The sequence below is a fragment of the Trachypithecus francoisi genome, unplaced genomic scaffold, assembly GCF_009764315.1.
Source record: "Trachypithecus francoisi isolate TF-2019V2 unplaced genomic scaffold, Tfra_2.0 Lachesis_group17, whole genome shotgun sequence".
Lineage (NCBI taxonomy): Eukaryota > Metazoa > Chordata > Mammalia > Primates > Cercopithecidae > Trachypithecus > Trachypithecus francoisi.
The window spans coordinates 11,340,223-11,365,619 of record NW_022681462.1 but is presented as its reverse complement, the minus strand read 5'-3'; the positions used below and the strand labels follow the sequence as shown (position 1 = coordinate 11,365,619).

At 37.4% G+C, this 25,397-nt stretch overlaps 1 protein-coding gene across 5 annotated transcripts in view; it reads left to right on the top strand.

The window, feature by feature from the left end:
- USP34 (ubiquitin specific peptidase 34) overlaps nt 1-25,397 on the top strand; it is a 288,549-nt gene that overhangs the window by 115,675 nt on the left and 147,477 nt on the right. For all 5 annotated transcript variants that reach the window (XR_004443955.1, XR_004443956.1, XM_033239152.1 and 2 more), the window contains exons 11-20: nt 3,881-4,006; nt 4,187-4,316; nt 5,278-5,313; nt 5,676-5,806; nt 6,078-6,688; nt 10,837-11,051; nt 15,152-15,267; nt 15,358-15,485; nt 21,090-21,179; nt 24,007-24,102. Coding sequence is in view for 3 of the 5 variants with exons in the window: in XM_033239152.1 (XP_033095043.1) it covers nt 3,881-4,006; nt 4,187-4,316; nt 5,278-5,313; nt 5,676-5,806; nt 6,078-6,688; nt 10,837-11,051; nt 15,152-15,267; nt 15,358-15,485; nt 21,090-21,179; nt 24,007-24,102 (1,679 nt within the window). In the remaining 2 variants the exon portion in view is untranslated. The remainder of the gene's footprint in view (nt 1-3,880; nt 4,007-4,186; nt 4,317-5,277; nt 5,314-5,675; nt 5,807-6,077; nt 6,689-10,836; nt 11,052-15,151; nt 15,268-15,357; nt 15,486-21,089; nt 21,180-24,006; nt 24,103-25,397) is intronic.

Here is a 25,397-nt window from a genome sequence, read left to right as displayed (position 1 = left end):
AGCGGTAGGAGGCTGGAGCTAGAGTTTGTGGCTGCTACCATCTTGTGTCCTTTTCTCCCATTTAGTGGCTGGAAGCACACTGGGAAACTGCCTTTTAGCAATTTTCATGGGGCAGGTATAAGTGTCATAAACTCCTTCAGCTTTTTTCTGTGAATGTCTTAATTTCAGCCCTAATTTTTGAAGGACAGTTTTGCTGAATTTAGAATTCTTATTGCAAGATCTTTATTTTAGCCCTTTGAATATATCAACTCATTGCTTCTGGCCTCTTAAGTTTTTGGAAGAGTAATTCGCTGATAATCTTATTGAGGATCTCTTGTATGTGACAAGTTACTTGTGGTTTTTGAGATTTTCGTCTTTGGCTTCCTGTATTCTGATTGCATTGTGTATTGATAGAGGTCTTTTTGAGTGTATCCTTCTTGGAGTGTGTTGAACATCTTGGATTTGTAGATTCATATCTTTCATCAAATTGGGTTGTATTTAGTTATTATTTAAGTATTCTGTCTTTCCATTTTTCTTTGCATTCTAGGATTTCCAAAATGAATGTGTTGCTCTGCTTCATGGTATCCCACAGGTCCTTTAGGCTATTCATTTTTCTTCTTTTCCTCAGACTTGATAATTTCAGTTGTCCTACTTTCAGGTATGCTGATTCTTTTTTCTGCTTGCTCAGAGCTGCCTTTGAATCCTCGTGTAGTGAAGTGTATTGTTCATTTCTGTTCTTGTGCTTTTCATTTCCATAATTTTTTTGATTCCTTTTTATAATTTCTGTTCCTTTGCTGATACTCTCATTTTGTTCATGCATTGTTTTCCTGTCTTTACTCTTTTATTATCTTTGAGATAAAGTTATTTAAAATCTTTGTCTAGTGGCTGGGCATGGTGGCTCACACCTGTAATTGTAGCACTTTGGGAGGCCGAGGCAGGTGGATCACTTGAGGTCAGAAGTTCAAGACGAGCCTGGCCAACATGGCGAAACCCCGTCTTCACTAAAAATACAAAAACAAAACAAAAAGCCCCACAAAACTAGCTGGGTGTGGTGGCACACGCCTATGGTCCCAGCTACTCAAGAGGCTGAGGCAGGAGAATCACTTGAACCTGGGAGGTGCTGTTTGCAGTGAGCTGAGATCGCACCACTGCACTACAGCCTGGTTGACAGAGCAAGACTGTCTCAAAAAAAAAAAATCATCTAGGAAGTGCAACAGGTGGACTTCAGGTGTATTTTCTGTGGACTTCTTGTTGTTTCCTTTTTGGTTTTGTTCCCCAAAAAACAAGTGCAACTCCAAGACCTCTAGTAATCATTTCAGGTGGTTTGTGTTGAAACAATGGCAGCCAGCCTCAGTGCCTGCACCTTATCAGTCAGAATTAGCAGTCAGCTAGCTGTCAGAACAGAGAATCTTAATGTTGGGGGACGTGGTTCTTATTGCCCACCTGTGTCCAGAAACTGTACCAGAAACCTGTATTGCTGTCTCCATAGCTGCCTGTCATTGCATGGGCAGGTTGGGAATATGCGTGTCAGAAATGGGTAGCAGTAGCAGCTATGGCATTGGAGGCTGAAATTGGTAAGTGTAGAAATTCAGATTGACTCTAGAGTTCCAGGATACTTACATCTGATTCTTTTTTTTTTTTTTTTGTCTTAGTATAGAAATAGATTCCTGGCGTTTTCTATTCTCCCATCTTCCCTGATATCCTTTTCTGTTTTATCTTCATCGTCTTTGTTTTCATCTGTCTTCTTTGTCTTCTTCGTCATCCTTTGTTTCTTCATCCTCCTTATCCTCCTCCTCTTTGTCCTCTTTCTCCTCCTCTGCTGCTGCCACCACCACGCATTCTTAATAATACTTTTTCTGTATTTTGGAATTAAATAATGTACACGTTTGAAAGAGTGGGTTTTTTTTTTTTCCCTCAGTTACAGGATTTTATGATGTTTTTTTTTTTCTCAAGGATCTTGTTACTTAAAAATAAGCTCAGTGCTTCATTCCTGTAATTTCAACACTTGAGGAGGCTGAGGCAAGAGGATCACTTGAGCTTAGGCATTTTAAAATTAGACTGGGCAATATCATGAGACTTCATCTCTCTATATAAAACAAAACAAAACAAAAATAACCAAGTGGCAGATTAATCCCTCAAAACCCCAACAAGATATTTGATTATCAAAATTAAGTATATTATGGAAATTTCATTATATTAATGGTTAAATTGGCAGAAAATCAGAAGTTTATTATACATTATGTGTAATATATAATGTGGTTTATATACATACATATATATAAAAACATATGCATATATGTGTTTTTATCATGTTTTAAGTAGAAAAAGTATATATGAGTTACTTGTTGGCAAAAAGTAGAGAAAACTGTTAGTACAGATCGAGAATTCCTAATCCAAAACTCTAAAATTTGAACTGCTACAAAGTTTGAGATCTGAGTGCCAACATGGTGCTCAAAGGAAGTACTCATTGGAACATTTCAGATTTTGGAGTTTTGAATTAAGAGATCTTCAACTGGTAAGTATATAATGCAGATACTTCAAAGTGTGGAAAAATCCAAAATCTGAAACACTTCTGCTTCCAAGCATTTCAGATAGGGGATACTTAACCTGTATATTTTAATCTGTAATGTTATTTAATACTATATTTAAATTAACATTCTTAGTCAAGACCTGTGAAAGTGTTAAACTTACTGGTATTCACTTCTCCTTAAAATCAAATACTGTTTGTAGTATTGAAGTACTACCATTGTTTTTTTAAATGAATATCTAATGATGTTAAAGTAAATAGTAGTAGAAGCACATGGTGTAATTTATAAGAAACCTCACCAAGATAGAATTCCTCCAGTATTAGGTTTTCTTACATGTATTTCACCTTATATTTCAGTATTAGGTTGTGCATATTTACCCTGAAGGAGAAGCAGCAGAAGAGAATTCATGTGTATGCCTACAAAATATAAAAATCAGTGTTTTTGAATAAAATCTATATTTTAATAGACTTTTTATGTATTAAAAGTAGGAAACTTTACATTTGACAGCCCTCAAATTGGAAATTACTTGTCTAATCTTCTGTTTATTACCTTATCTTGATTTAGTAGTTAGCCACTTGATGGCTGTAAAATGCTTTTATTTTACATGATGTAATATTTAGTGTTTATATCTTCATAAATACTGTATTGTCCTTCATGAATTTACATGTTTGTGTTTATTATAACAAAGAAGTCTTTGTATCTCATGGTTTATTGTTTCATAGATCTTTGTCAGGGTTTCTGTTGTGTATTCCAGTGAAATAAAAGCATTATATAAATACTTTATAAAGATTTAATAGAAATCTGGCATAGCTGGGATAATTTACTTTTTTCTCCTAAGTGTAATTTGTTGTCTTATTTGTATTTTAATTTACTATTTAACTTATTTTTGTATTATGACATGTAAATTAATTCCTTTGGTATCAAGAGATCTTCCCACCATAGCCGCCTATGTAGCTGGGACCACAGGTGTGTACCTCAGCACCCAACTAATTTTAAAATGTATTTTTTATAGAGGTAAGGTCTTGCTATGTTGCCCAGGCTGATCTGAGACTCCTGGGCTAAAGCTGTCCTGCCAACTCAACCTCCCAAAGTATTGGAATTACAGGCATCAGCCACCACACCCAGCCTTCCCTCTTGTAATTAGGAAATTCAGCTTGTCATTTGTTTGGTTAAGTTTATTTCTGTTTAGGTGAATTTATTTTTGCTATTTTATGCACTGCCGTTCATCATCTTGGATAATTAGCGTTTTACCATTATATTAAAAAATATTAGTGTGCTGGCCAACTTTTTGACTTTCAAGCTGTTTTTATATCAGGTAATCTACATGTGTTGGGCAATTATTTTTGACCATTCTCTCTAACTTGATTTTCTAGTTGAAACATTGTAGTCGGTATATACATGACTTATTTCCTTCGCTCATCAAGAACTTGGATCCGGTACCACTTAGACATCTGCTTAATCTGGTCTCAGCTCTTGAGCCAAGTGTTCATACTGAACAGGTAATACATTCAAAACGTAATGATAGGTTTTTTTTTCTCGTAAAGTGAAAATTTCTTTGTGGTTCAGATAATTTAACTTTCATTTTATTGGCTTGGCATTTCAGTTTGACAAAAATGATATTAAATTTGTTAGTGTTGCCTGGAATTCTCCAACTTTAATCTCTCCCTCTCTTTTTTTAGACATTGTACTTGGCATCCATGTTAATTAAAGCACTGTGGAATAATGCACTAGCAGCTAAGGCTCAGTTATCTAAACAGAGTTCTTTTGCATCTTTATTAAATACTAATATTCCCATTGGAAATAAGAAAGGTTAGTAGTGTCATGTATTTTGAAGGAAATTGTTGAGAGCTTCTCACTCAGATTTGAAGTGTTTTTTGCTTATATATTCAGTTCAATCTTTATTTTAAAATAAGTGTGGGATGGGTGGAAGAGTACACATAAAAGGATTAATACTGTGATTAGTTCGTGTTTTGGTTTACCTTTTAAGTGAAGGATAGTGATAAAGTCTTTGTAGTTACTGGATTTTTCTCAGCTTTGATTATCTTTTTTTTAAACAAAGGCTTTGGGGATTTCATTTTGTAAACAAGTTTTGTTTTAAAAATTTAAGAGTGGAACATAATGATTCAGTTATCTTTTTGTGTTTTCTGCTTCAAAGTTTTCTGCCGTGTCGGGTGTTTGTGGGTTTTTTTTTTTTTTTTTTTGAGATGGAGCCTTGCTCTGTTGCCCAGGCTGGAGTGCAGTGGCGTGATCTTGGCTCAATGCAAGCTCTGCCTTCTGGGTTCAGGTCATTCTCCTGCCTCAGCCTCCCGAGTAGCTGGGACTAGAGGCGCCTGCCACCACGCCTGGCTAATTTTTTTGTATTTTTAGTAGAGACAAGGTTTCATCATGTTAGCCAGGATGGTCTCGATCTCCAGACCTCTTGATTCGCCTGCCTTGGCCTCCCAAAGTGCTGGGGTTACAGGCGTGAGCCACTGCGCCCGGCCAGTGGCTATTTTTTTTTTTTTTTTTTTTTTTACGTATATAGCTTTCAAGGGCTTTCTGAAACGTTACTTGAACTCAGTTTTTGTCTCCTGGCAACGTATACTACCCCTCTCTTAGGCTTTTCTGTGCAGGCACCCCCAACAACTACTGCAGGTGGTGGAGACTTGACCTTATTGCAGGTTTCTCTGCCTGTATCTTGTTGATTATATAATGTAAACAACTGATACACTGTCCCAAAGAAGCTCAGTCACTTAGAATGTTTTTCTCTTGTTTTTTCCTTTTCCTTCAGAGGAAGAAGAGCTCAGAAGAACAGCTCCATCACCTTGTAAGTTGAGCGTTAGAAATTCATGGCAACATGACTTAGTTTTGTTTTAGTGATTTTTCTCGAGTTCATTGATTTTATATAATGATATATTTGTATCAGTCATAAAGTTCTTTTTGAGGAGATGTAAACCTTTAACATATTCCTGTTACCCATTTTTCTTAAAACTATAAACATCTTGACTTTTAATTGAAATCTATTACATTTTTAGAAATCATGAGCAAATGTTAACATATTTAGAGATTTTGTTTTTGGCTACTTAGCGTAAAGCTTTGGTAACTAGGTCAAGGAGTCAGATGATAATGTCATTTTGTTAAGTCCATCTTAATGTAAATTAGAAGTAAAAATAAATATATTTTATATAGGGTCACCTGCAGCTAGTCCTCAAAGCAGTGATAATAGCGATACACATCAAAGTGGAGGTAGTGACATTGAAATGGATGAGCAGCTTATTAATAGAACCAAACATGTGCAACAACGACTTTCAGACACAGAGGTACGAAAATAGGTTTTTCTTCTTTTAAAGGCGTTTTTGGCTTTCTGGCATGTTTATCATTTGAATTGGGTATATATACATAATTCATGTTTGGGCTTGTCCTCTCCTTTACATAATATTTTTGACATCCTTTGAGTTTTTAATTCCATTTTGTATTGTTCAAAGGATTCTAACAAGACTGACAGCGTTTTTAAAAAGTATAGTTTATTAATGTTGGTTACCTTTTTTCTTACTGGTTTAAATATTTAAATCTGTTTGTTTCAAAATATAGGAATCCATGCAGGGAAGTTCTGACGAAACTGCCAACAGTGGTGAAGATGGAAGCAGTGGTCCTGGTAGCAGCAGTGGGCATAGTGATGGATCTAGCAATGAGGTCAATTCTAGCCATGCAAGCCATTCAGCTGGGAGCCCTGGCAGTGAGGTACAGTCAGAAGACATTGCAGATATTGAAGCCCTCAAAGAAGAAGATGAAGATGACGAACATGGTCATAATCCTCCCAAAAGCAGTTGTGGTGCAGATCTTCGGAATAGAAAGTTAGAGAGTCAAGCAGGCATTTGCCTGGGGGACTCCCAAGGCATGTCAGAAAGAAATGGGACAAGCAGCGGAACAGGAAAGGACCTGGTTTTTAACACCGAATCCTTGCCATCAGTAGATAATCGAATGCGAATGCTGGATGCTTGTTCACACTCTGAAGACCCAGAACACGATATTTCAGGGGAAATGAATGCTACTCATATAGCACAAGGGTCTCAGGAGTCTTGTATCACACGAACTGGGGACTTCCTTGGGGAGACTATTGGGAATGAATTATTTAATTGTCGACAATTTATTGGTCCACAGCATCACCATCACCACCACCACCATCACCACCACCACGATGGGTAAGCCTACTTCAAAATAAATATTCAGTTCATATTTCCTTTAGGGAAGTATTATATCCTATGTTTATTCATGCAATTTATTCTGTATTAGTGCTATTCGTTAGTAGTATAGTGCAAAGTATAAACGTAAGCTACAAATAGATAATTTCAAGTTTTATATTGGGCACATTTAAAAACACAAAATGAAGCAGGTTGTTGGCCAGGCGCGGTGGCTCACACCTGTAATCCCAGCACTTTAGGAGGCCAGGCAGGTGGATCACTTGAGGTCAGGAGTTTGAGACCAGCCTGAACAACATGGCGAAACCCCATCTCTACGAAAAATAGACAAATTTGCCAGGCATGGTGGTGCACGCCTGTAATCTCAGCTACTTGGGAGGCTGAGGCAGGAGAATCACTTGAACCTGGGAGGTGGAGGTTACAGTGAGCCGAGATCATGCCACTGCACTCTAGCCTGGGCAAGAGTGAGACTCAAAAACAAAACAACAACAACAACAACAAACTAGGTTGGTAATTTTAATCATATTAAACCAATAATATCTGCAATGCCATTTCCACGTGTAATAAGTATAGAAATTAGTAACGTATATCCTTCCTTTTTTTCTTACCAAGTCTTCAATATTTAGTGCGTGTTTTATACTTATAGCACTTCTCAGTTTAGACCGGCCACCTTTTAATTCTTTAAAATGTTTATTTATTTAGTTTCTTCTTCTTTTCTTTGAGACAGAGTCTCGCTCTGTTACCCAGGGTGGAGTGCAGTGGCACGATCTAGGCTCACTGCAACCTCCACTTCCCAGGCTCAAGCAATTCTCAATTCTTGTGCCTCAGCCTCCTGAGAGCTGGAATTATAGGCACCCATCACCGTGCCTGGCTAATTTTTTTGTATTTTTAATAGAGATGGGGTTTAACCATGTTGACCAAGCTTGTGGTCAACGTGGTCACGTGATCTTGAACTCGTGACCTCAGGTGATCCGCCCGCCTTGGCCTCCCAAAGTGCTGGGATCACAGGTGTACACCATGCTGGCCTTTTTTTGTGTTTTTTCTGTTTGTTTGTTTTTTGTTTTGAGATGGAGTCTTGCTCTGTCGTCCAGGCTGGAGTGCAGTGGCACGATCTCAGCTCACTGCAACCTCCGTTTCCCAGGTTCAAACAATTCTTCTGCCTCAGCCTCCCAAGTAGCTGGGACTACAGGTACCCCCCGTACCATGCCTGGCTAATTTTTGTATTTTTAGTAGAGATGGGGTTTCACCATATTGGCCAGGCTGGTCTCGAACTCCTGACCTTGTGATTCAGCTTACCAGAGTGCTGGGATTACAGGCGTGAGCCACTGCACCTGGCCTTTTTTTTTTTTTTAATTGAGAGAGAGGGTCTCACTCTTGTCACCTAGGCTGTGGTGCAGTGATGTGATTATAGCTCACCATAGTCTCAAACTTTTGGGCTCAAGCAATCCTCCTGTCTCAGCTTTCTGAGTACTTGAGACTTATGGTGTGCGTTGTCACTCCTAGCTAATTCTTAATTTTTTTTTTTTATACAGACAGGGTGTTGCTATGTTGCCCAGGCTGGTCTTGAACCCAAGACCTCAGATGGTCCTTTCACCTCAGCCCAAAGCTCTGGGATTACAGGCGTGAGCCACTTATACCCAGCCTAGACCTGGCGTGTTTTATGTGTGTAATGGTCACATATGGCTAGTCAGTATTATATTGGATAGCACAGGATTAGATTTTGAACTTCTTGTAGTAAATGCCTAAAAAAGATATGAGTACTTATGGAAACATGCCTAAATTGTGATGAAGAAAGGGAAATTTTACACATCTCCTAATTTTAGGGTATTTAAAAGGATAAGCTCTAGCATAAAACTTTTTGGTTATCTGTGAAATACACCAAATATGTGATTCTGTCACTTACTGGTGGTATTATGATGGGCAAAATAATTAATTTTTTGTTTTTTTCTTCTATAAAATGAGAATAATCCCAGTGCTTTGGAGGCTAAGGCAGGAGGATCGTTTGAGGCCAGGAGTTTGAGATCAGCCTGGGCAATGTAGTGGGGGCCCGTCTCTACAAAAATATTTTTAAAAACCCGCCAGGCATGGTAGCGCACACCTGTAGTTCTAGATAATTGGGAGACTGAGGTGGAAGGATCGCTTGAGTCCAGGAGATCAAGACTGCAGTGAGCTATGATTGCACCACTACACTCCAGCCTGGGCAATAGAATGAGACTCTGTCTCTAAAAATAAAATGGGAACAATAGTATCTATCTCATGGTTTTATTGTGAGGATTTCCTGGGCTAACTAATGTGATTGGTACACAGTAAGTGCTCATTAAGTGTTAGCTGCATATTTATTATTGTCGTTACAAGTGATAGTATGTGAGTTTATGGTGAATCATGGATATGCCCTTTATCGGATTGAGTTTTGCTATACTCAACAATTTGTCAGATCTTCCAGAATTCAGTTAAGGTGAACTACATATCTATATGTATTACTTCTTTATTTCCTTTGCTTTTTAATTCTTACCACTGATGCATCTGAGTTTAAGGAATTATTTTTTAAAGATTGGCATCATTGGCATTTTGGGCCAGATAATTAAAATCTTTTTTTTTTTTTTTGAAACAGTATCACACTCTGTTGTTGAGGCTGGAGTGCAGTGGCACGATCTTGGCTCACTGCAACCTCCACCTCCTGGGTTCAAGTGATTGTCCTGCCTCAGCCTCCTGAGTAGCTGGGATTATAGGCATCTGCCACCATGCCCCAGCTAATTTTTGTATTTTTAGTAGAGACAGGGTTTCACCATGTTGACCAGGCTGGTCTTGAACTGCTCACCTCAAATGATCTGCCTGCCTCGGCCTCCCAAAGTGCTGGGATTACAGGTGTGAGCCACCATGCCCAGCCTTGGGCCAGAATATTTTTTTGGTTTGAATTTATAGCAATGTTAATGTTGTCCTGTGCATTGCAGAATGTTTGCCAGTATCCTGAGCCACTAGCATCTCCTCAGTTTTGACATCCAAAAATATCTCTGGATATTTCTAGATTTCCCCCAAGGGCCTAAATTCACCCCTAGTTGAGAACCACTGGCTCACTATCTGGCATTATAGATAGAAACATTCGGCCGGGCGCGGTGGCTCAAGCCTGTAATCCTAGCACTTTGGGAGGCCGAGACGGGCGGATCACGAGGTCAGGAGATCGAGACCATCGTGGCTAACACGGTGAAACCCCGTCTCTATTAAAAATACAAAAAACTAGCCGGGCGAGGTGGCGGGCGCCTGTAGTCCCAGCTACTCGGGAGGCTGAGGCAGGAGAATGGCGTAAAACCCGGGAGGCGGAGCTTGCAGTGAGCTGAGATCCGGCCACTGCACTCCAGCCTGGGCGAAAGAGCAAGACTCCATCTCAAAAAAAAAAAAAAAAAAAAAGAAAAGAAACATTCACAGTTGTCCCCAGCACAGCTTATGATGAAGACAAAGAATTACTTTGTTACAAAACTGAGGTGCAGTATATTCAGTTTGGTACACTGCAAATCTTAATTTTGACACCTGTACCCATTCTATACCTCACAAGATGTAATGATTTAATTTTTCATTTTAGCTCTTCTCATATTCTGTGTATTAATGGTACTACTTTTGAGTCTCTAAATCAACCCTGAACTTCATGTTATTTTTCGATTTTTTAAAATCATTTTGTCTTTATGTCCAATAACAGTGTGTTTTAGAAATGAATACTTACTTTGGGTTTGTTGAGTTAGAAGTTCCCTAATTAATATTAAGTCCATCAAGACTGCAGCTTTAAATTGAAAATTTTTTTGGTTTGATTCTACAGTTGTATAAAACCACGTTTTATGAGTTCACATTTTATAGACTTTGTATAAAATAATATGTAAATAGTGAGTATTAGTGATCTTGTTAAAATTGTTCTTTGAATTTGTTCTGATGAGGTGTGTTAATAGGCCTGGTAATACGAGTGTGTATTGTAAAATTATTAAATAATACTGACGGTGTGAAGTTTTCAGTTTCGTAAAGCTCTCAACATTCCATATTGTTAATAAGCAGATGTAGCTTTGTTTCTGAGTGTATTTATAGGTCTAAGAGAGGTATTTTTTTGTGATTCACAAATTAGATTTACATTTGTAATCACTAACTTTGTGCTTTTCTCTGTTTTGTAGGCATATGGTTGATGATATGCTAAGTGCAGATGATGTCAGTTGTAGTAGCTCCCAGGTCAGTGCAAAATCAGAAAAAAATATGGCTGATTTTGATGGTGAAGAATCTGGATGTGAAGAGGAGCTAGTTCAGATTAATTCACATGCAGAACTGACGTCTCACCTCCAACAACATCTTCCCAATTTAGCTTCCATTTACCATGAACATCTTAGTCAAGGTAAGACTCTACAGTAAGTGAAATATATTACATTCTTCACAACCAGAATAATTTAACTTACATTGTTGAAAGGAATCAATAATTAAGATTTGGTACTTAAATGTTTTTGTCATAATAGTTTCCATATGGTAGTTTTTTTTTCCCCCAAGGGAATTATTATAAATACTGCATCATGAATATAAATAAAGCCTGCAGTTCTATTGAGATATTCAGTGGGGGAAAAAAAATATAGCAATAATATGTAATAATTAAAGCTCTGTATTTTAGAAAATATATGGTTGTATTAGAATTTATATTCAGAAATCATAGGACCTAAAAGTAATAGGAAATCATAAAAGATAGAATTATATGATTCCATTTATATGATATGTCTAGAATAGGCAAATCTGCAGGCTGAAGGAAGGTTAGTGGTTGCTTGGGGTTAGGGAAGGGTAGGAGGGAATAAAGAGGAGTGAGTTTGAGAAATCATTGTTCAAGTCTAAATCAATCTTAAAGTAATAGGACTTGACCAGACTTGAAAGAATGGAAGATGAAGGAAGGTAAAGAGTAGTAGGGAATTAATGAGTAAAGCAAGAAAAAAATAAGAAAGTAAAAACAGTTTTAGAATTGGCAGTTTAAAGGCCTTTAACCTCTTGTTTGGTTGGTATCATCAACGTATACTGGCCTAGTAAATGGGTTTTGGGATGCCAGTACATTATAAGTAAACCTGATGGATTAGGTTTAGGCTGAGGCCATGAACGCACTTGGAAACACAACTTGTGGATCTTGGATCAATTTACTGATTTGTACATATTTTTTGTACATGATTGTCTAGGTTAAGTTACTTTGACTTATTGCTGTGCTATTGTGGTTGTTGAGAAAGGAATAGGTTAGATTGAAGTCATCTGACTGAATGTGATGCCATATTTGTAAATTGTTACTATTCTTAACTCAAATTTTCCTTTAATTAGTGTTTTACCTATTTTTTACTGCATGGAGTTAGAAATTGAACAAAATGGTTATTTTCTTTTCACAACCCTTTGTAGACAGAATAAAATGATAGTATATGTTAATGCTTTCCAAATCTACCTTGTATTACAATGTTTTTAGTACTAGAAGACCTCCTCCAGCACAGTAAGACAGTCACTTTAAAAACGGGCAAAAGTGTCAAACAGATACTGCATAAAAGATGATATATAGAAATGGTCAATAAGGGCTGGGCATGGTGGCTCACACCTATAATCCTAGCACTTTGGAAGGCTGAGGTGGGCAGATCCCTTGAGGTCAGGAGTTCAAGATTAGCCTAGCCAACATGGTGAAACCCCATCCCTACTAAAAATGCAAAAAAAAAAAAAAAAAAAAAAAAAAATTAGCTGGGCATGGTGGTGCTCGCCTGTAGTCCCAGCTACTTGGGAGGCTGAGGGAGGAAAATCGCTTGAACCTGGGCAGTGGAGGTTGCAGTGAGCTGAGATCACGCCACTGCACTCCAGCCTGGATGACAGTGTGATACTCCGTTTAAAAAGAAAAAAAGAAATGGCCAGTAAGTACATTCACAGTATCTCTTGTCATCTGGTAAATGTAAGTTAAAACCACAGTGAGGTACTACTACATATCTATTGAAATGAGTAAAATTAAGGACTGATACTATCAAGGATTAACATTAGAATGTGGAGCTGGAACTGTCATATCTTGCTGTGGAGCATAAAATATAATCACTTGGGAGAACTGTGTGTTAGTCCATTATTGTGTTGCTGTAAAGGAATGGCCTGGTGCAGTGGCTCACGCTTGTAATCCCAGCACTTTGGGAGGCCGAGACAGGTGGATCACTTGAGGTCAGCAGCTCGAGGCCAGCCTGGCCAATGTGGTGAAACCCTGTTGGTACTAAAAATACAAAAATTAGCTGGGTGTGGTGGCGGGCACCTGTCGTCCCAGCTACTTGGGAGGCTGAGGCACGAGAAGAATCACTTGAACCCGAGAGGTGGGGGTTGCAGTGAGCCAAGATCACACCACTCCACTCCATCCTGGGCAACAGAGTGAGACTGCATCTCAAAAAAAAAAAAAAAAAAAAAAAAAAGAAATACTTAAGGCTGGGTAGTTTATAAACAAAAGTGGTTTATTTTGGCTCACAGTTCTGCAGGTTGTGCAAGAAGCATAGTGCCAGCATCTGCTTCTAATGAGGGCCACAGGGAGCTTACAATCATTGCAGAATGTGAAGGGGGAGCAGAGGTCTCATGGTGAAAGTGGAAACGGGGGATTTGAGGGGTGCCACTCCCTTCTAAACAACCAGGTCTCATCTGAAGTCAATGTGAGAACTCGCACACTATGATGAGGACAGCATGAAAATATTCATGAGGGATCTGCTGCCATGACCCAAATGCCTCCTACTAGGCTCACCTCCAACATTGGAGGTCACGTTTCAACATGAGATTTGCGGGGAACAAAACATTCAAACTGTATCAAATTGCTTTATCACAAAGTTAAATATTTACCTACCATATGACCAAGAAGTTCTTTTGCCCTCAGTTTTTACCCAAGAGAAATGGAAACATGTCTGCCAAAAGATTTATTCATGTGTGTGCCTTTATTCAGAAGGCCTTCCAACTGGAATTAACTGGTATATTCACATAGTGGAATTTTGCTGATCAGTAGAAAGGAAGGAACTACATAGACACGTCCAGAATCATGGATGAATATTGAGAAACATCCTTCTGAGCAAAAGAAGCTAGAAATAGAAGAAAGTACATACTATGTATTACTTATGTGTAGTTCTAGAACGGTCAAAAGTAATTTGTAAGGATAGAAAGCTCCTCAATCATTGCCTAGGGCTTGAGGGTGGGGATTGATTGTAAAGGATCACAAAGGAACTTTCTGGGGTGATAGAAATGTTCTCCATCTTGATTATATATGTATTTTAATAAAATTTTAAAAGGTAAATACCAAAACAATCCCCCCACCCATCCACACACACAAAAAAGCCACAGACTAGAAGAAATATTTGAAAATTACATATATATGAAATTGATTGTATTTGGAATATAAAATAATTTTATAACTCAATAGTAAGACAGCCCAATTAAAGAGTGGCAAATTATTTATTTCACCAAAGAGGTATACACATAGCTACTAAGCACACGAAAAGATTCACAACATCATTAGTCATTAGGGAAATGGAAATTAAAAACCTTAATGAGATCACACCACATACCTGTTAGAATGGCTGAAATTAAAAAGAGTGACAGTACTACGGTATTAGGGAGGATATGGAAGGAAGGGACTAACTGTTGCTCTCATACACTGCTGATGGGAATGTAAAATGGCACAACCACTTTGGAAATATTTTCAGCAGTTTTCTGTTAAACATACATAATACCTTATGACTCAGCGATGTCAATCCTCGGTATTTACCCAAGAGAAAGGAAAGGAAATTACACAAAATTTGTTACACAGATGTTTATGGTAGTTTTTTAATAATAGTATAAAACTAGAAACTATCCAAATGTTTCTAGTTTGGGTAGTTACAGGACTGTAACTAGTGAATGTCTAAACAAAATGTAATATTTCTATAATAGTCTTTTAATTTGAATGTTTTGGGTAAATTATCTACAATAAAAATAGTGTTTTTTTAAAAATATAGGGATTATAAAAGACTATATAGGTCATTTAGAGGAATGTCTGTTAAACAATTATTTCAAATATGTTGTCTTATTCACACTTAGTTTCAAGTATTTATGTACAGTTCTCTTGACGTGAAAATATTATAAATAGCAAAGAGACTCTAGAAAGGAAACGATTTCACTTTAACCTTATCACATCTAAATGGCACTGTTCTTTTCATAAGTATTGTGCCATGCTGGGTGCAGTGACTTACACCTGTAATCCCAACACTTTGGAAGGCTGAGGAAGGAGATTATTGGAGGCCACAAGTTTGAGACCAGCCTGGCCAACAAAGCGAGACTCAGTCTCTTTAAAAAGAAAAAAAAATTGTGCTAATATGTTTTTATTTTATGATCTAAGAAAAATATCCTATACTTTTGTTTGGATTTACTAACCATACAAATGCTGTCATCGGTCAACTGCATTTCTCTATAGTATGCTGTTTTGTTTTTTTCCCCCCTTTTCAGGACCTGTAGTTCATAAACATCAATTCAACAGTAATGCTGTTACAGACATTAATTTGGATAATGTTTGCAAGAAAGGAAACACTTTGTTGTGGGATATAGTCCAAGATGAAGATGCAGTAAGTTATTTGAATTAAGAGCCAGAAGACTAAGAAATTTCAGCAAGATGCAATTAGGATAAATAATAATTTTATGTACGTTTTTTATAGGTTAATCTTTCTGAAGGATTAATAAATGAAGCAGAGAAACTTCTTTGTTCGTTAGTATGTTGGTTTACAGATAGACAGATTCGAATGAGATTCATTGAAGGTTGCCTTGAAAACTTGGGAAACAACAGGTAAAGAGGAATTTTAAAATTTTTAACGCAGTAGTCAAAGTATTTGGGTGTGGGGGGACATTCTTGTTGACTAGGTGTGATGTTTTTATACTGCTTCATATACCTGTATTAATCTGTTTCTTAGTAATTGTAGTTTTCATATTAAATTTAGAGGCTTGTTCCTCACGTGGTTCATATTTGAAGCACTCAGTGTTGCTCTTTTCAGCACCTTTCACCATTCTTTGTTAGATCCACCCAACAGAAACAAAAAAAAAGATACTGTCTTTTTGATTCTGGAAACACCTTGGTGATTACTGTGTTTTCAAATTGCAGTTAAATGTACTTGAACTGTCTCATAAAGAATGCTAAATAAGTGAAATTTTACTTAAGCTACAATATAAACACTTTGATAACAGCATTGTTCTTCCATTTAGGTGTGTCTTTTAATGTCTCAGCATTTGTAGTACATAAAAGACTAGGTTGGTAACTCATCAAGTTGTATATATTAGATATGTACAGTTCTTTGACATACCTCAAAGTGTGTTTTTGTTTTTGTTTTAAAACAGGTTAGTGTTTTTTCTGTTGTTTGAATTCTGCTTCATAGTTATGTACTTCTCATTGAGAATCAGTTGATTACACATTTCTTGATTTTCAGTGTTCTTCCGTGGATATAGTTTCATGTTTCCTTGAGCTATACTGCTCTGATAGTGTTCTATTCTCTAATATAGTGAAAATATGATTCTGATGTGATGTTGTCAGTTCAGTTATTAATATATTGTTTTCCGCTCACATCTGTAGGCCTCCTATGATTGTTTAATTTTATTGAATATCTAAGTGCTTGAAAATATTTTTTCCCCAATTGAATTTTAAAAGTACATGCTATATTTTCTTTTCTTTTTTTTTGGTTCTTTAAAGGGCAGTATGTTGAACAGTTACAGTACACAAATTCCTTGTTCATGCACATATAAGAAACCACTAATAGAACTCTGTAAATGGATCAGTTGCCTCCTTTGCTGTACATTCTTTGTTTTTTTTTTCATGGAGTCTTGCTCCATCGTCCAGGCTGGAATGCAATGGTGTGATCTTGGCTCACTGCAACTTTTGCCTTCCGCATTCGAGCAGTTCTCCCACCTCAGCCTCCTGAGTAGCTGGGATTACAGGCTCCTGCCATCATGGCTGGCTAATTTTTGTATTTTTGTAAAGAGGGAGTTTCACCATGTTGTCCAGGCTGGTCTTCAACTCCTCACCTCAGGTGATCCTCCTGCCTTGGCTTCCCAAAGTGCTGGGATTACACACCACACCTGGCTGGTATATATTGTTTGAAAAGAATTCCTTTAATGGCTGGATGATATGTCATCATTTACATGGGTTTTATAACAGTTAATTGTAAAATGTTAATTTTCTTTTAAAAGTCTTTGTGAAAACACAAATTTTAATAAGTGGTTCAATAATTTGTACTCCCCACATGTGCATCTGCCTACCCTGTGACCCAGTAATTCCTCTTCTAAGTATATGCCTCACAAAATATACCCTGGTGATCACCCAAAGGCAGAGTCAAGAATGCTAACAGCAGCCCTATTGAAAATAACTGGGCCAGGTGCGGTAGCTCATGGCTATAATCCCAGCACTTTGGGAGGCCAAGATAGGTGGATTGCATGAGCCCAGCACTGAGACCAGCATGGGCAGTGTGGTAAAACCTCACCTCTACAAAAAATACAAATAAAAGTATCCAGGTGTGGTGGTGCGTGCCTGTAGTCCCAGCTACTTGGGAGGCTGAGGTAGGAGGATTGCTTGTGCCTGGGGAGGTTCAGGCTGCAGTGAGTCATGATCACGTCACTGCACTCCAGCCCTGAGCAACAGAGTGAGACCCTGTCTCAAAATAAATAACATAACTACATATTCTTTGCATAGCTATTCAAATGCAAAAAAAAAAAAAGTAGAAAGGATAATTGTGGACTACTCATAGAAATACTATATAGCAATAACATTGAATGAACAGTAAAACAACTACATGGAACAAGTTGGATGAAAGAAGCCAGACACAAAAACAATATATATCTCTATTATTTTATTTATATCATGTAAAAACAGGTGAGTTCTTGTATTTAGTAGACTGGATAATAGCTACCCTGAGGGGTGACTAGTGGTTGGAATGGGACACAGTAGAGGCTCCTGGAATGCTGATATTGATGTGTTTCTTGATTTGGTTGCTGGTTGCATAGATGTGTTTACCTCAGAATTTTGAACTGTGCCCTCTTTGGTATGTATGTTTATTATACTTCAATAAGAAGGGAAAGCTGTATGAAAGATTAGATATCGTGCAGCCATTAAAGGTTCTGTTTTCAAAGATTATATAATGATTGAGGCAAATAATTACAGGCCTAACTGTTAAAAAGAAAAGATTGTAAGAAATAAGTCAGAATGTAATCTCTACAATACAGTTATTTTTGGGAGGATTGAGGTTTGCTTTTTTGTTTTGTCTTTTGGAGATGGAATCTCGCTCAGTTGCTCAGGCTGGAGTCCAGTGACATGATCTTGGCTCACTGCAACCTCTGCCTCCCAGGTTCAAGTGATTCTCCTTACTCAGCCTCCGAAGTAACTGGGAATATAGGTGTGCACCACCTCGCCCAGCTAACTTTTGTATTTTTAGTAGAGATGGAGTTTTGCCATGTTGGCCAGACTGGTCTCGAACTCCCAACCTCAAGTGGTCTGCTCGCCTTGACCTGTCAAAGTGTTAGGATTACAGGCGTGAGCCACCCCACCCAGTTTGAGTTTTTTTTTTTTCTTTGTGCCTTTTTGTTACTCAGTTTTCCTAAAGTGAGTACATATTTCTTTTATAGGTAGGAAAATTTAAAAGATCCAAAAGGGACCAGGTACAGTGTCTCATGACTGTAATTCCAACACTTTGAGAGGCTGAGATGGGGGATCTATTGAGCCCAGTAGTTTGAGACCAGCCTTGGCAACATAGGAAGACCCCATCTCTACAGAAAAACTTTAAAATTAGCTGGGCATGGTGGCACATACCTGTAGTTACAGCTACTTGGGAGGCTGAGGTGGGAAGTCAAGGCTGCAGCGAGCCAAGATTGCACCACTGCACTCCAACTTGGGCAACACAGTGAGACCCTGTCTCAAAAAAAAAAGAAATGTGCGGACACACATGCACACACACAATTTATTTGCCTTCCCTAGAGACTATATTATATATGGCATTTCATGTCAACTTTTGATATATACTGTGATTTTAAATGACTATTTTGTAGAATATACTTCTTTAAAATATGGAATCCTAGATTAGACAAAATCATCCATATGTAACTTCAGCTGTGAAGACCAACAGTGAATGTCTCTGTTCTAAGATAACAAAAAGCTGCGTTAGTAATTCTTACGGGACTACCACGCTGTTGCATAGTCATAAGCTTTTGGTTACAACACAAACTCTTGGAATAAACCAAACAACTAGTGCAATTCAGTATGATAGGATTATTCTTGAGTCTAAAATTAGTGTATTACTACTCTGGATCATTGAACCTTTTTCTTCTCTGTGAGACAGTCTCACTCTGTTGCCCAGGCCCAAGTGCAGTGGTGTGATCTCAGCTCACTGCAGTCTCCGCCTCCCAGGCTCAGGCAAGTCTCCCACCTCAGCCTCCTGAGGAGGTGGGACTACAGGCACGTGCCATCGTGGCCGGCTAATCTCTTGTATTTTTTGCAGAGACCGGGTCTCACTGTGTTGTCCTGGCTGGTCTCAAACTCCTGGGCACAATCTGCTCACCTCGACTTCCCAAAGTGTTGGGATTACAGACATGAACCATTATGCATTGGCCATTGAGCCTTTGTGGTTGGCCATTGAACCTTTTTATCCTAGCCACATTGTTGCCTAGGATTATGTGTTTTGGTATTTGCAATTTTCACTCTTGAAAGAATCTGTGAAATGTAAGTTTGACTATAACACTTCCCTTTTATGCTTTTGTTAGTTTTGTAAGCATATCAGTAGTCAGAACTACTTCAGCAAAGAAGTTGGTAGTATAACATCTCATGGTCATTATACGAGAAATTCTGCAATTTAATCATCATTGGAATGAGTTGTATATTTGATTTTGTAAAGTTTCCTTTTTCATTGAAACATAAATTATTATCACCAAGCCAATAAATTATCTTTCCCATTCTGTGTTTCATTAATTTTTAGTCTAAAAGCCATACTTTCTATCATTTAAAAACAAATTTCTCAGTTTTAATAATATTTAGTGCTTTGGGATGACTTTGAATCTGTCCTTGGTCATTATAGCACTTAAAATGTGTGTCTTTGTTCTTTGGAATTTAATTCTTTTAAATGGGAGAAAAGTTGGAATTTTTTAGATAATCTTAGGAAAAACTCTTTAAAATCTTTTAGTCATGTACAATGTAATTATTCCTCAATAATTCTGGAGAACAGCGTTCCTTTAGGGTAGGAGTAGAAGGAAGATGAGTCTTATTTCTACATTCCTACTTCTGGTTTTTCTCTTACATGAACCACACCAGTATTCACTGAACTCAATAACCACTTAATGCCTGGCATCCTGTTTCTCTAACATCAAACATCATATACTTGCTTCCACATTGCATTTTATAAATGAAAACATGTTTATTGAAGAAATTTTATTTACTGCCTAAATTCGTGAAAAATTTTTTCATGAAGCAATATTGGCTCCTAAGATTAAAATAAGTTTAGTTCTTCATTAGAATTTGTTTTGCCTCTCTTAAGGCTCATGCAGCCAACCCTCCTTTCCTACTTCCAGGATTTCTATGTCAGTATCTGTCCTATACCTGTTCCTTTCAGAGGACAGGCAGACTCAAATCTACTTGAAGTTTTAAAGTAATTCCTTTCCCCTTTCTGCTCCTTATACTTTTGAGGTATGTGGCATGCTTCCATTAGTAACATGGTTCATAAGGCCGTGATTCTCAATTTGAATGCAAATCATGTTGAGAATTTAGGAGAAAGTGGTAGTGATGACTTGTGAAGAAATAGTTTCATTTAAGAAAGATCTTTAAATGCTCTTCACTTGCTTTTATACCCAGATATTTATAGTATGTTTTACCTTAAAGGTCTTGGATGGGAATTTTTAAACTTGGACTTCTTGCCCTAATATATATAAAGTATAAAATGAATTTATACTTTTGAGAAAAAAATTTAATGTTTAGGCCGGGCGCGGTAGCTCAAGCCTGTAATCCCAGCACTTTGGGAGGCCGAGACGGGCGGATCACGAGGTCAGGAGATCGAGACCATCCTGGCTAACAGGGTGAAACCCCGTCTCTACTAAAAAATACAAAAAACTAGCCGGGCGAGGTGGCGGGCGCCTGTAGTCCCAGCTACTCGGGAGGCTGAGGCAGGAGAATGGCGTAAACCTGGGAGGCAGAGCTTGCAGTGAGCTGAGATCTGGCCACTGCACTCCAGCCTGGGTGACAGAGTGAGACTCCGTCTCAAAAAAAAAAAAAAAAAAAAAAAAAAAAAAAAATTTAATGTTTGTGTAAATAATATATCTCGATATAAAATTCATTAAAACTTTTAGCATTTAAAATTTTAAATAGCCGAATTTCTATAAAAAGAATTACTAAAATTACTTTATTCTGTGAATGTTTCTTCTGTTTCAGATCAGTAGTAATTTCACTTCGTCTTCTTCCAAAACTATTTGGTACTTTTCAGCAGTTTGGGAGCAGTTATGATACACACTGGATAACAATGTAAGTAAATAAAATAAAGTATTTATTTTAAAGATGTTTTTCCAATATAGTTATCTAAAGGTTTTGACTAACCTACAAGCTTTTTTTTTTTTCTTCTTCTTTTTGAGACAGAAGTCTCACTCTTTCGCCCAGGCCTGACTGCAGTAGCGCTGTCTCGGCTCACTGCAAGCTCCGCCTCTCGGGTTCACGCCGTTCTCCTGCCTCAGCCTCCTGAGTAGCTGGGACTACAGGCGCCTGTCACCATGCCCAGCTAATTTTTTATATTGTTAGTAGAGACAGGGTTTCACTGTGTTAGCCAGGATGGTCTTGATCTCCTGACCTCGTGATCCGCCCGCCTTGGCCTCCCAAAGTGCTGGGATTACAGGTGTGAGCCACCACGCCTGGCCAACCTACAAGCTTTTACTCTGTACCAGGAAAGTTTGAGTTTCATGTGGTTTGTTTTCTTAGATTTCTCTGCCACTTAGCCCTGTGGAGATTATATCCTGATGAGTAGGAAAATCTGTGTTTTATTTTCTTTGTAGTTTGAGAACAGTACTTTAGCAATTAATACTCTAATTTTAGGGAGATGTTTAGTGTATGCAGCTACAACAGAGTACTTTTGAAGAAGAGCCACACTAAAGTAAACTCCTGCGTGCCTTTAATTTTTCCCATTTCTAGGAGTTGGCTGTAGACCTACAGTCATGTTTGGGACAATCTGGACACTACCCTATTACAGGTTGAGTATGCCTAATCTGAAAAATCTAAAATCTGAAATGCTCCATAATCCAGCATTTTTAGAGCACCAGTATGACGCTCAAAGAAAATGTTCATTGGAGCATTTTGGAATTTGGATTTTTGGATTAGCTGTATTCAACTACTATGCATTCTGCAAATATTCCAGAATCTGAAAAAATCTGAAACACTTCTGGTCCCTGGCATTTTGGATAAGGGATATTCAACTTGTACTGCTTTACATTTATGGAGAACTTATGATTAATGAATGTTAAAATAATTCTTCCAAAGGTAGAACTTTTATGTGAAATTGACCCCATGTTTTGGTAATAAGTCTAGAGAAAGCTGTCTACCACGAACAATACACTAGGAAGATGTGTTGTGTACTTTATTCTAAATAAGCTTTTGGAGAGATTGCAGAGACATTTGAATTTTAGGGAATATTCGACTTGTTGAAGGATTCATTTGTGAGGTCAAGTTCTCAATTCTAAGCTTAGGTGGTAAGAACACTTGTTTGCTTTCACAATGGTGTATCGCTTTTATAGTTCTTGGAAGTCTGCAGTATAATTCCAGATTGGGTGAAGTTAGTTCTTCTGAGTCATATACCTTGTTTCTTATTGTTCTTTTAAAGGGAATATGTTTAATCTGAACCTTTATTATTTAGAAGTATATTAGTCTCTTTCTTTGGTTAATACTACAGTAAGAATCCAGTGAAAGTTCTATTTTTGCAAGGAAGGTCCTTAAGTTTCCAAAAGGAAGGGTAGGGGAAAGCATTTAACATCACTGAAGAACAAGAATAGTGTGAGCCCTTTTTCATTGCCTCTTTCTGTAGTTTTTAAGTGGCTGAATTTCAAAATTCTAATGCAGTAAAGGCATTTATTTGGTGCTAACACAGGTGAGCAGGTGTCATTTTAATCAGTGGAGGTGCTTCATATTAAGGGGCAACTTTCTTGTATAGAAGGGGCAGTCTCTGAATATTCAGTTACTTAATTAAGTACCTGAACCTGAGTATTACTGAGTTGAAACCCTTTTAGCTTGTTCCTTAAATTAAATGTAAATAAACTTAATTAAGGAAAATTCACAGGGTTTCCATTACCGCAAGAGATTGGTATCCTAAATTTCATAAAGTACATCACTTAAAAGAACTTTAAGCTCCTGTGGTTATTTGACATCAGTAACAACAAAAACTACCATTTATTGTGAATCTAGTATGTGTAGCAGCACTCAATATTTAGTACATATTCTCTCAAACTCATTCTAATGGCCCATAGTTTAAAATTGGAAACTTATCCTTGACTCTTTTAATAAACCTTCAAGCAAACAGACTTCCAGAGGTCAGCTTACTTGCCTGAAGCCGTGTTATAGCAAGTATATTGGAACTGGTTTCAAACCCAAAGTCTTTCTTCTTTCTACTACTTGTCCTTTAGTGATTAGCAAGGTGAAAGTAACTTCTGTTTAAAATATGGCTATAACAGAAACATGATGTAAATTACATTGGAACTTACAGAATTTTAATACTTCTACATCTGTACATTTTAGCAGATAAATTGCTAATAGGTGTTACATGAAATACATTATGTTAGTTGTGGAAGTTATGGACCCTGGGATCTCTGAATGTATATGCCACTATTTGTGTTTTCATTGTAGTATTTCTACATTATTTTGGAACTCAATGCTGGGTATTTCTTTGATTTTTTTTTTTTTTTAATTCGTTCAAAAATAAGCAAATTAATGACAAAAGATATATGCAGTAAGTTTATTGTATGCCTTCCATATGCCAGATATTCTGCTAAGCAACGACCAAAGCACATAGTATATCCTTATATGAAATGGTATCATATTACTTTTAATATTAACTCAAATTAGTCATTGATGATAGCGCTTTCACAGGCATTATTTTGAGATTAAAAACTTATAAAGGTACTTTAAATTCATAAAAATGAAGGAACATTGCTTTATATCTTTTCACCATTCAAATATAAAAGGTGTATATTTTTGGTAGCTGTAAAATTTTACATTTGAAGATTTTTTTAGATTTGCATATTTACTGTCATAGCATAGATTTATTCTCTTACCCTGCCCACTTTAAAATTATTTTTTCTATTATTTGGGCCAGGTGGGCAGAAAAAGAACTGAACATGATGAAGCTTTTCTTTGATAATTTGGTATACTACATTCAAACTGTGAGAGAAGGAAGACAAAAACATGCACTGTAAGTACCTCTCAACTGGGTTAAATACATTTGTGTGGATTGTCTTTCCTTTGAAAGATAATTTCCCAGTGTTTTAACTTTTTTCCATTTAGTAAATAATTGTAACAGAAAACTTCATTTGTGTAAAATTATGAAAAGGCTGCTAGAACTTTTTAAGCTTAAAGATTGTTAGGAGGGGCCGGGCGCGGTGGCTCAAGCCTGTAATCCCAGCACTTTGGGAGGCCGAGACGGGCGGATCACGAGGTCAGGAGATCGAGACCATCCTGGCTAACACGGTGAAACCCCGTCTCTACTAAAAAAATACAAAAAATTAGCCGGGCGAGATGGCGGGCGCCTGTAGTCCCAGCTACTCGGGAGGCTGAGGCGAGAGAATGGCGTAAACCCGGGAGGCGGAGCTTGCAGTGAGCTGAGATCTGGCCACTGCACTCCAGCCTGGGCGACAGACCCAGACTCCGTCTCAAAAAAAAAAAAAAAAAAAGATTGTTAGGAGGTTACTCTTAAATTCGTAGGAAATGTAACTGACTCACTTTTGGGGGTTGGTTAACCTTCACTATTGAGATTTGTTAAAACATACTGTTTTTAGGAATCAAAAGTAAACATGTTTTTCAGAAACTATGGATATGCTTGTCTTAACATATTAGGGCATTGATTCTAAAATTTGTAAATATTTACTTAATATATTTAACATATAGTTAATTTAAAACATTATAATTGCATACTAGTAGAAAGTTTAGGACATGTGGAAGGTTTTAAAACTGGTGGTATATCATTAATGTTTTCTTATGTATGAGAATATTCTCTGGATATATTCAAGTGATTTGGGACAAGAATTGGTAGAAATGGATTAGTGGTGATATAGCTGTATTTGAAGCTGCTTTAGGGAGATGGCATAGGAGATTCAGAAGATTTCTGCGGGTGAACTGATTGTTGTAGACTGATGTCCATGTTGAGGAAACCAGTTCAATGCCACTACTGGCGTATTAGTGGAGAAGAGGAGGAATCACGCTGTGATTGAAAAAAAATCACATAGAAAACTTCCACAAAGGTGGAAACTAAGCAGACTGTGGAAGTGTTGGGAAAAGTCATAGATCTTTAAGGCATGCATACTTCTAAAAATAAATTTATTTCCCTGCACAAATCAGTTCTCTAGATGTTATTTTTACTGTGTCCTTTAGGGTGCAGCTATCTTCCCACTTGCCTAAAACTTGAGACTTGAGGCATTTTTGTACGCTTATTTCCAAACATGAGTAATGATGATGATGATGATGATGACAAAAAAGCCAGTGCTCATTGAT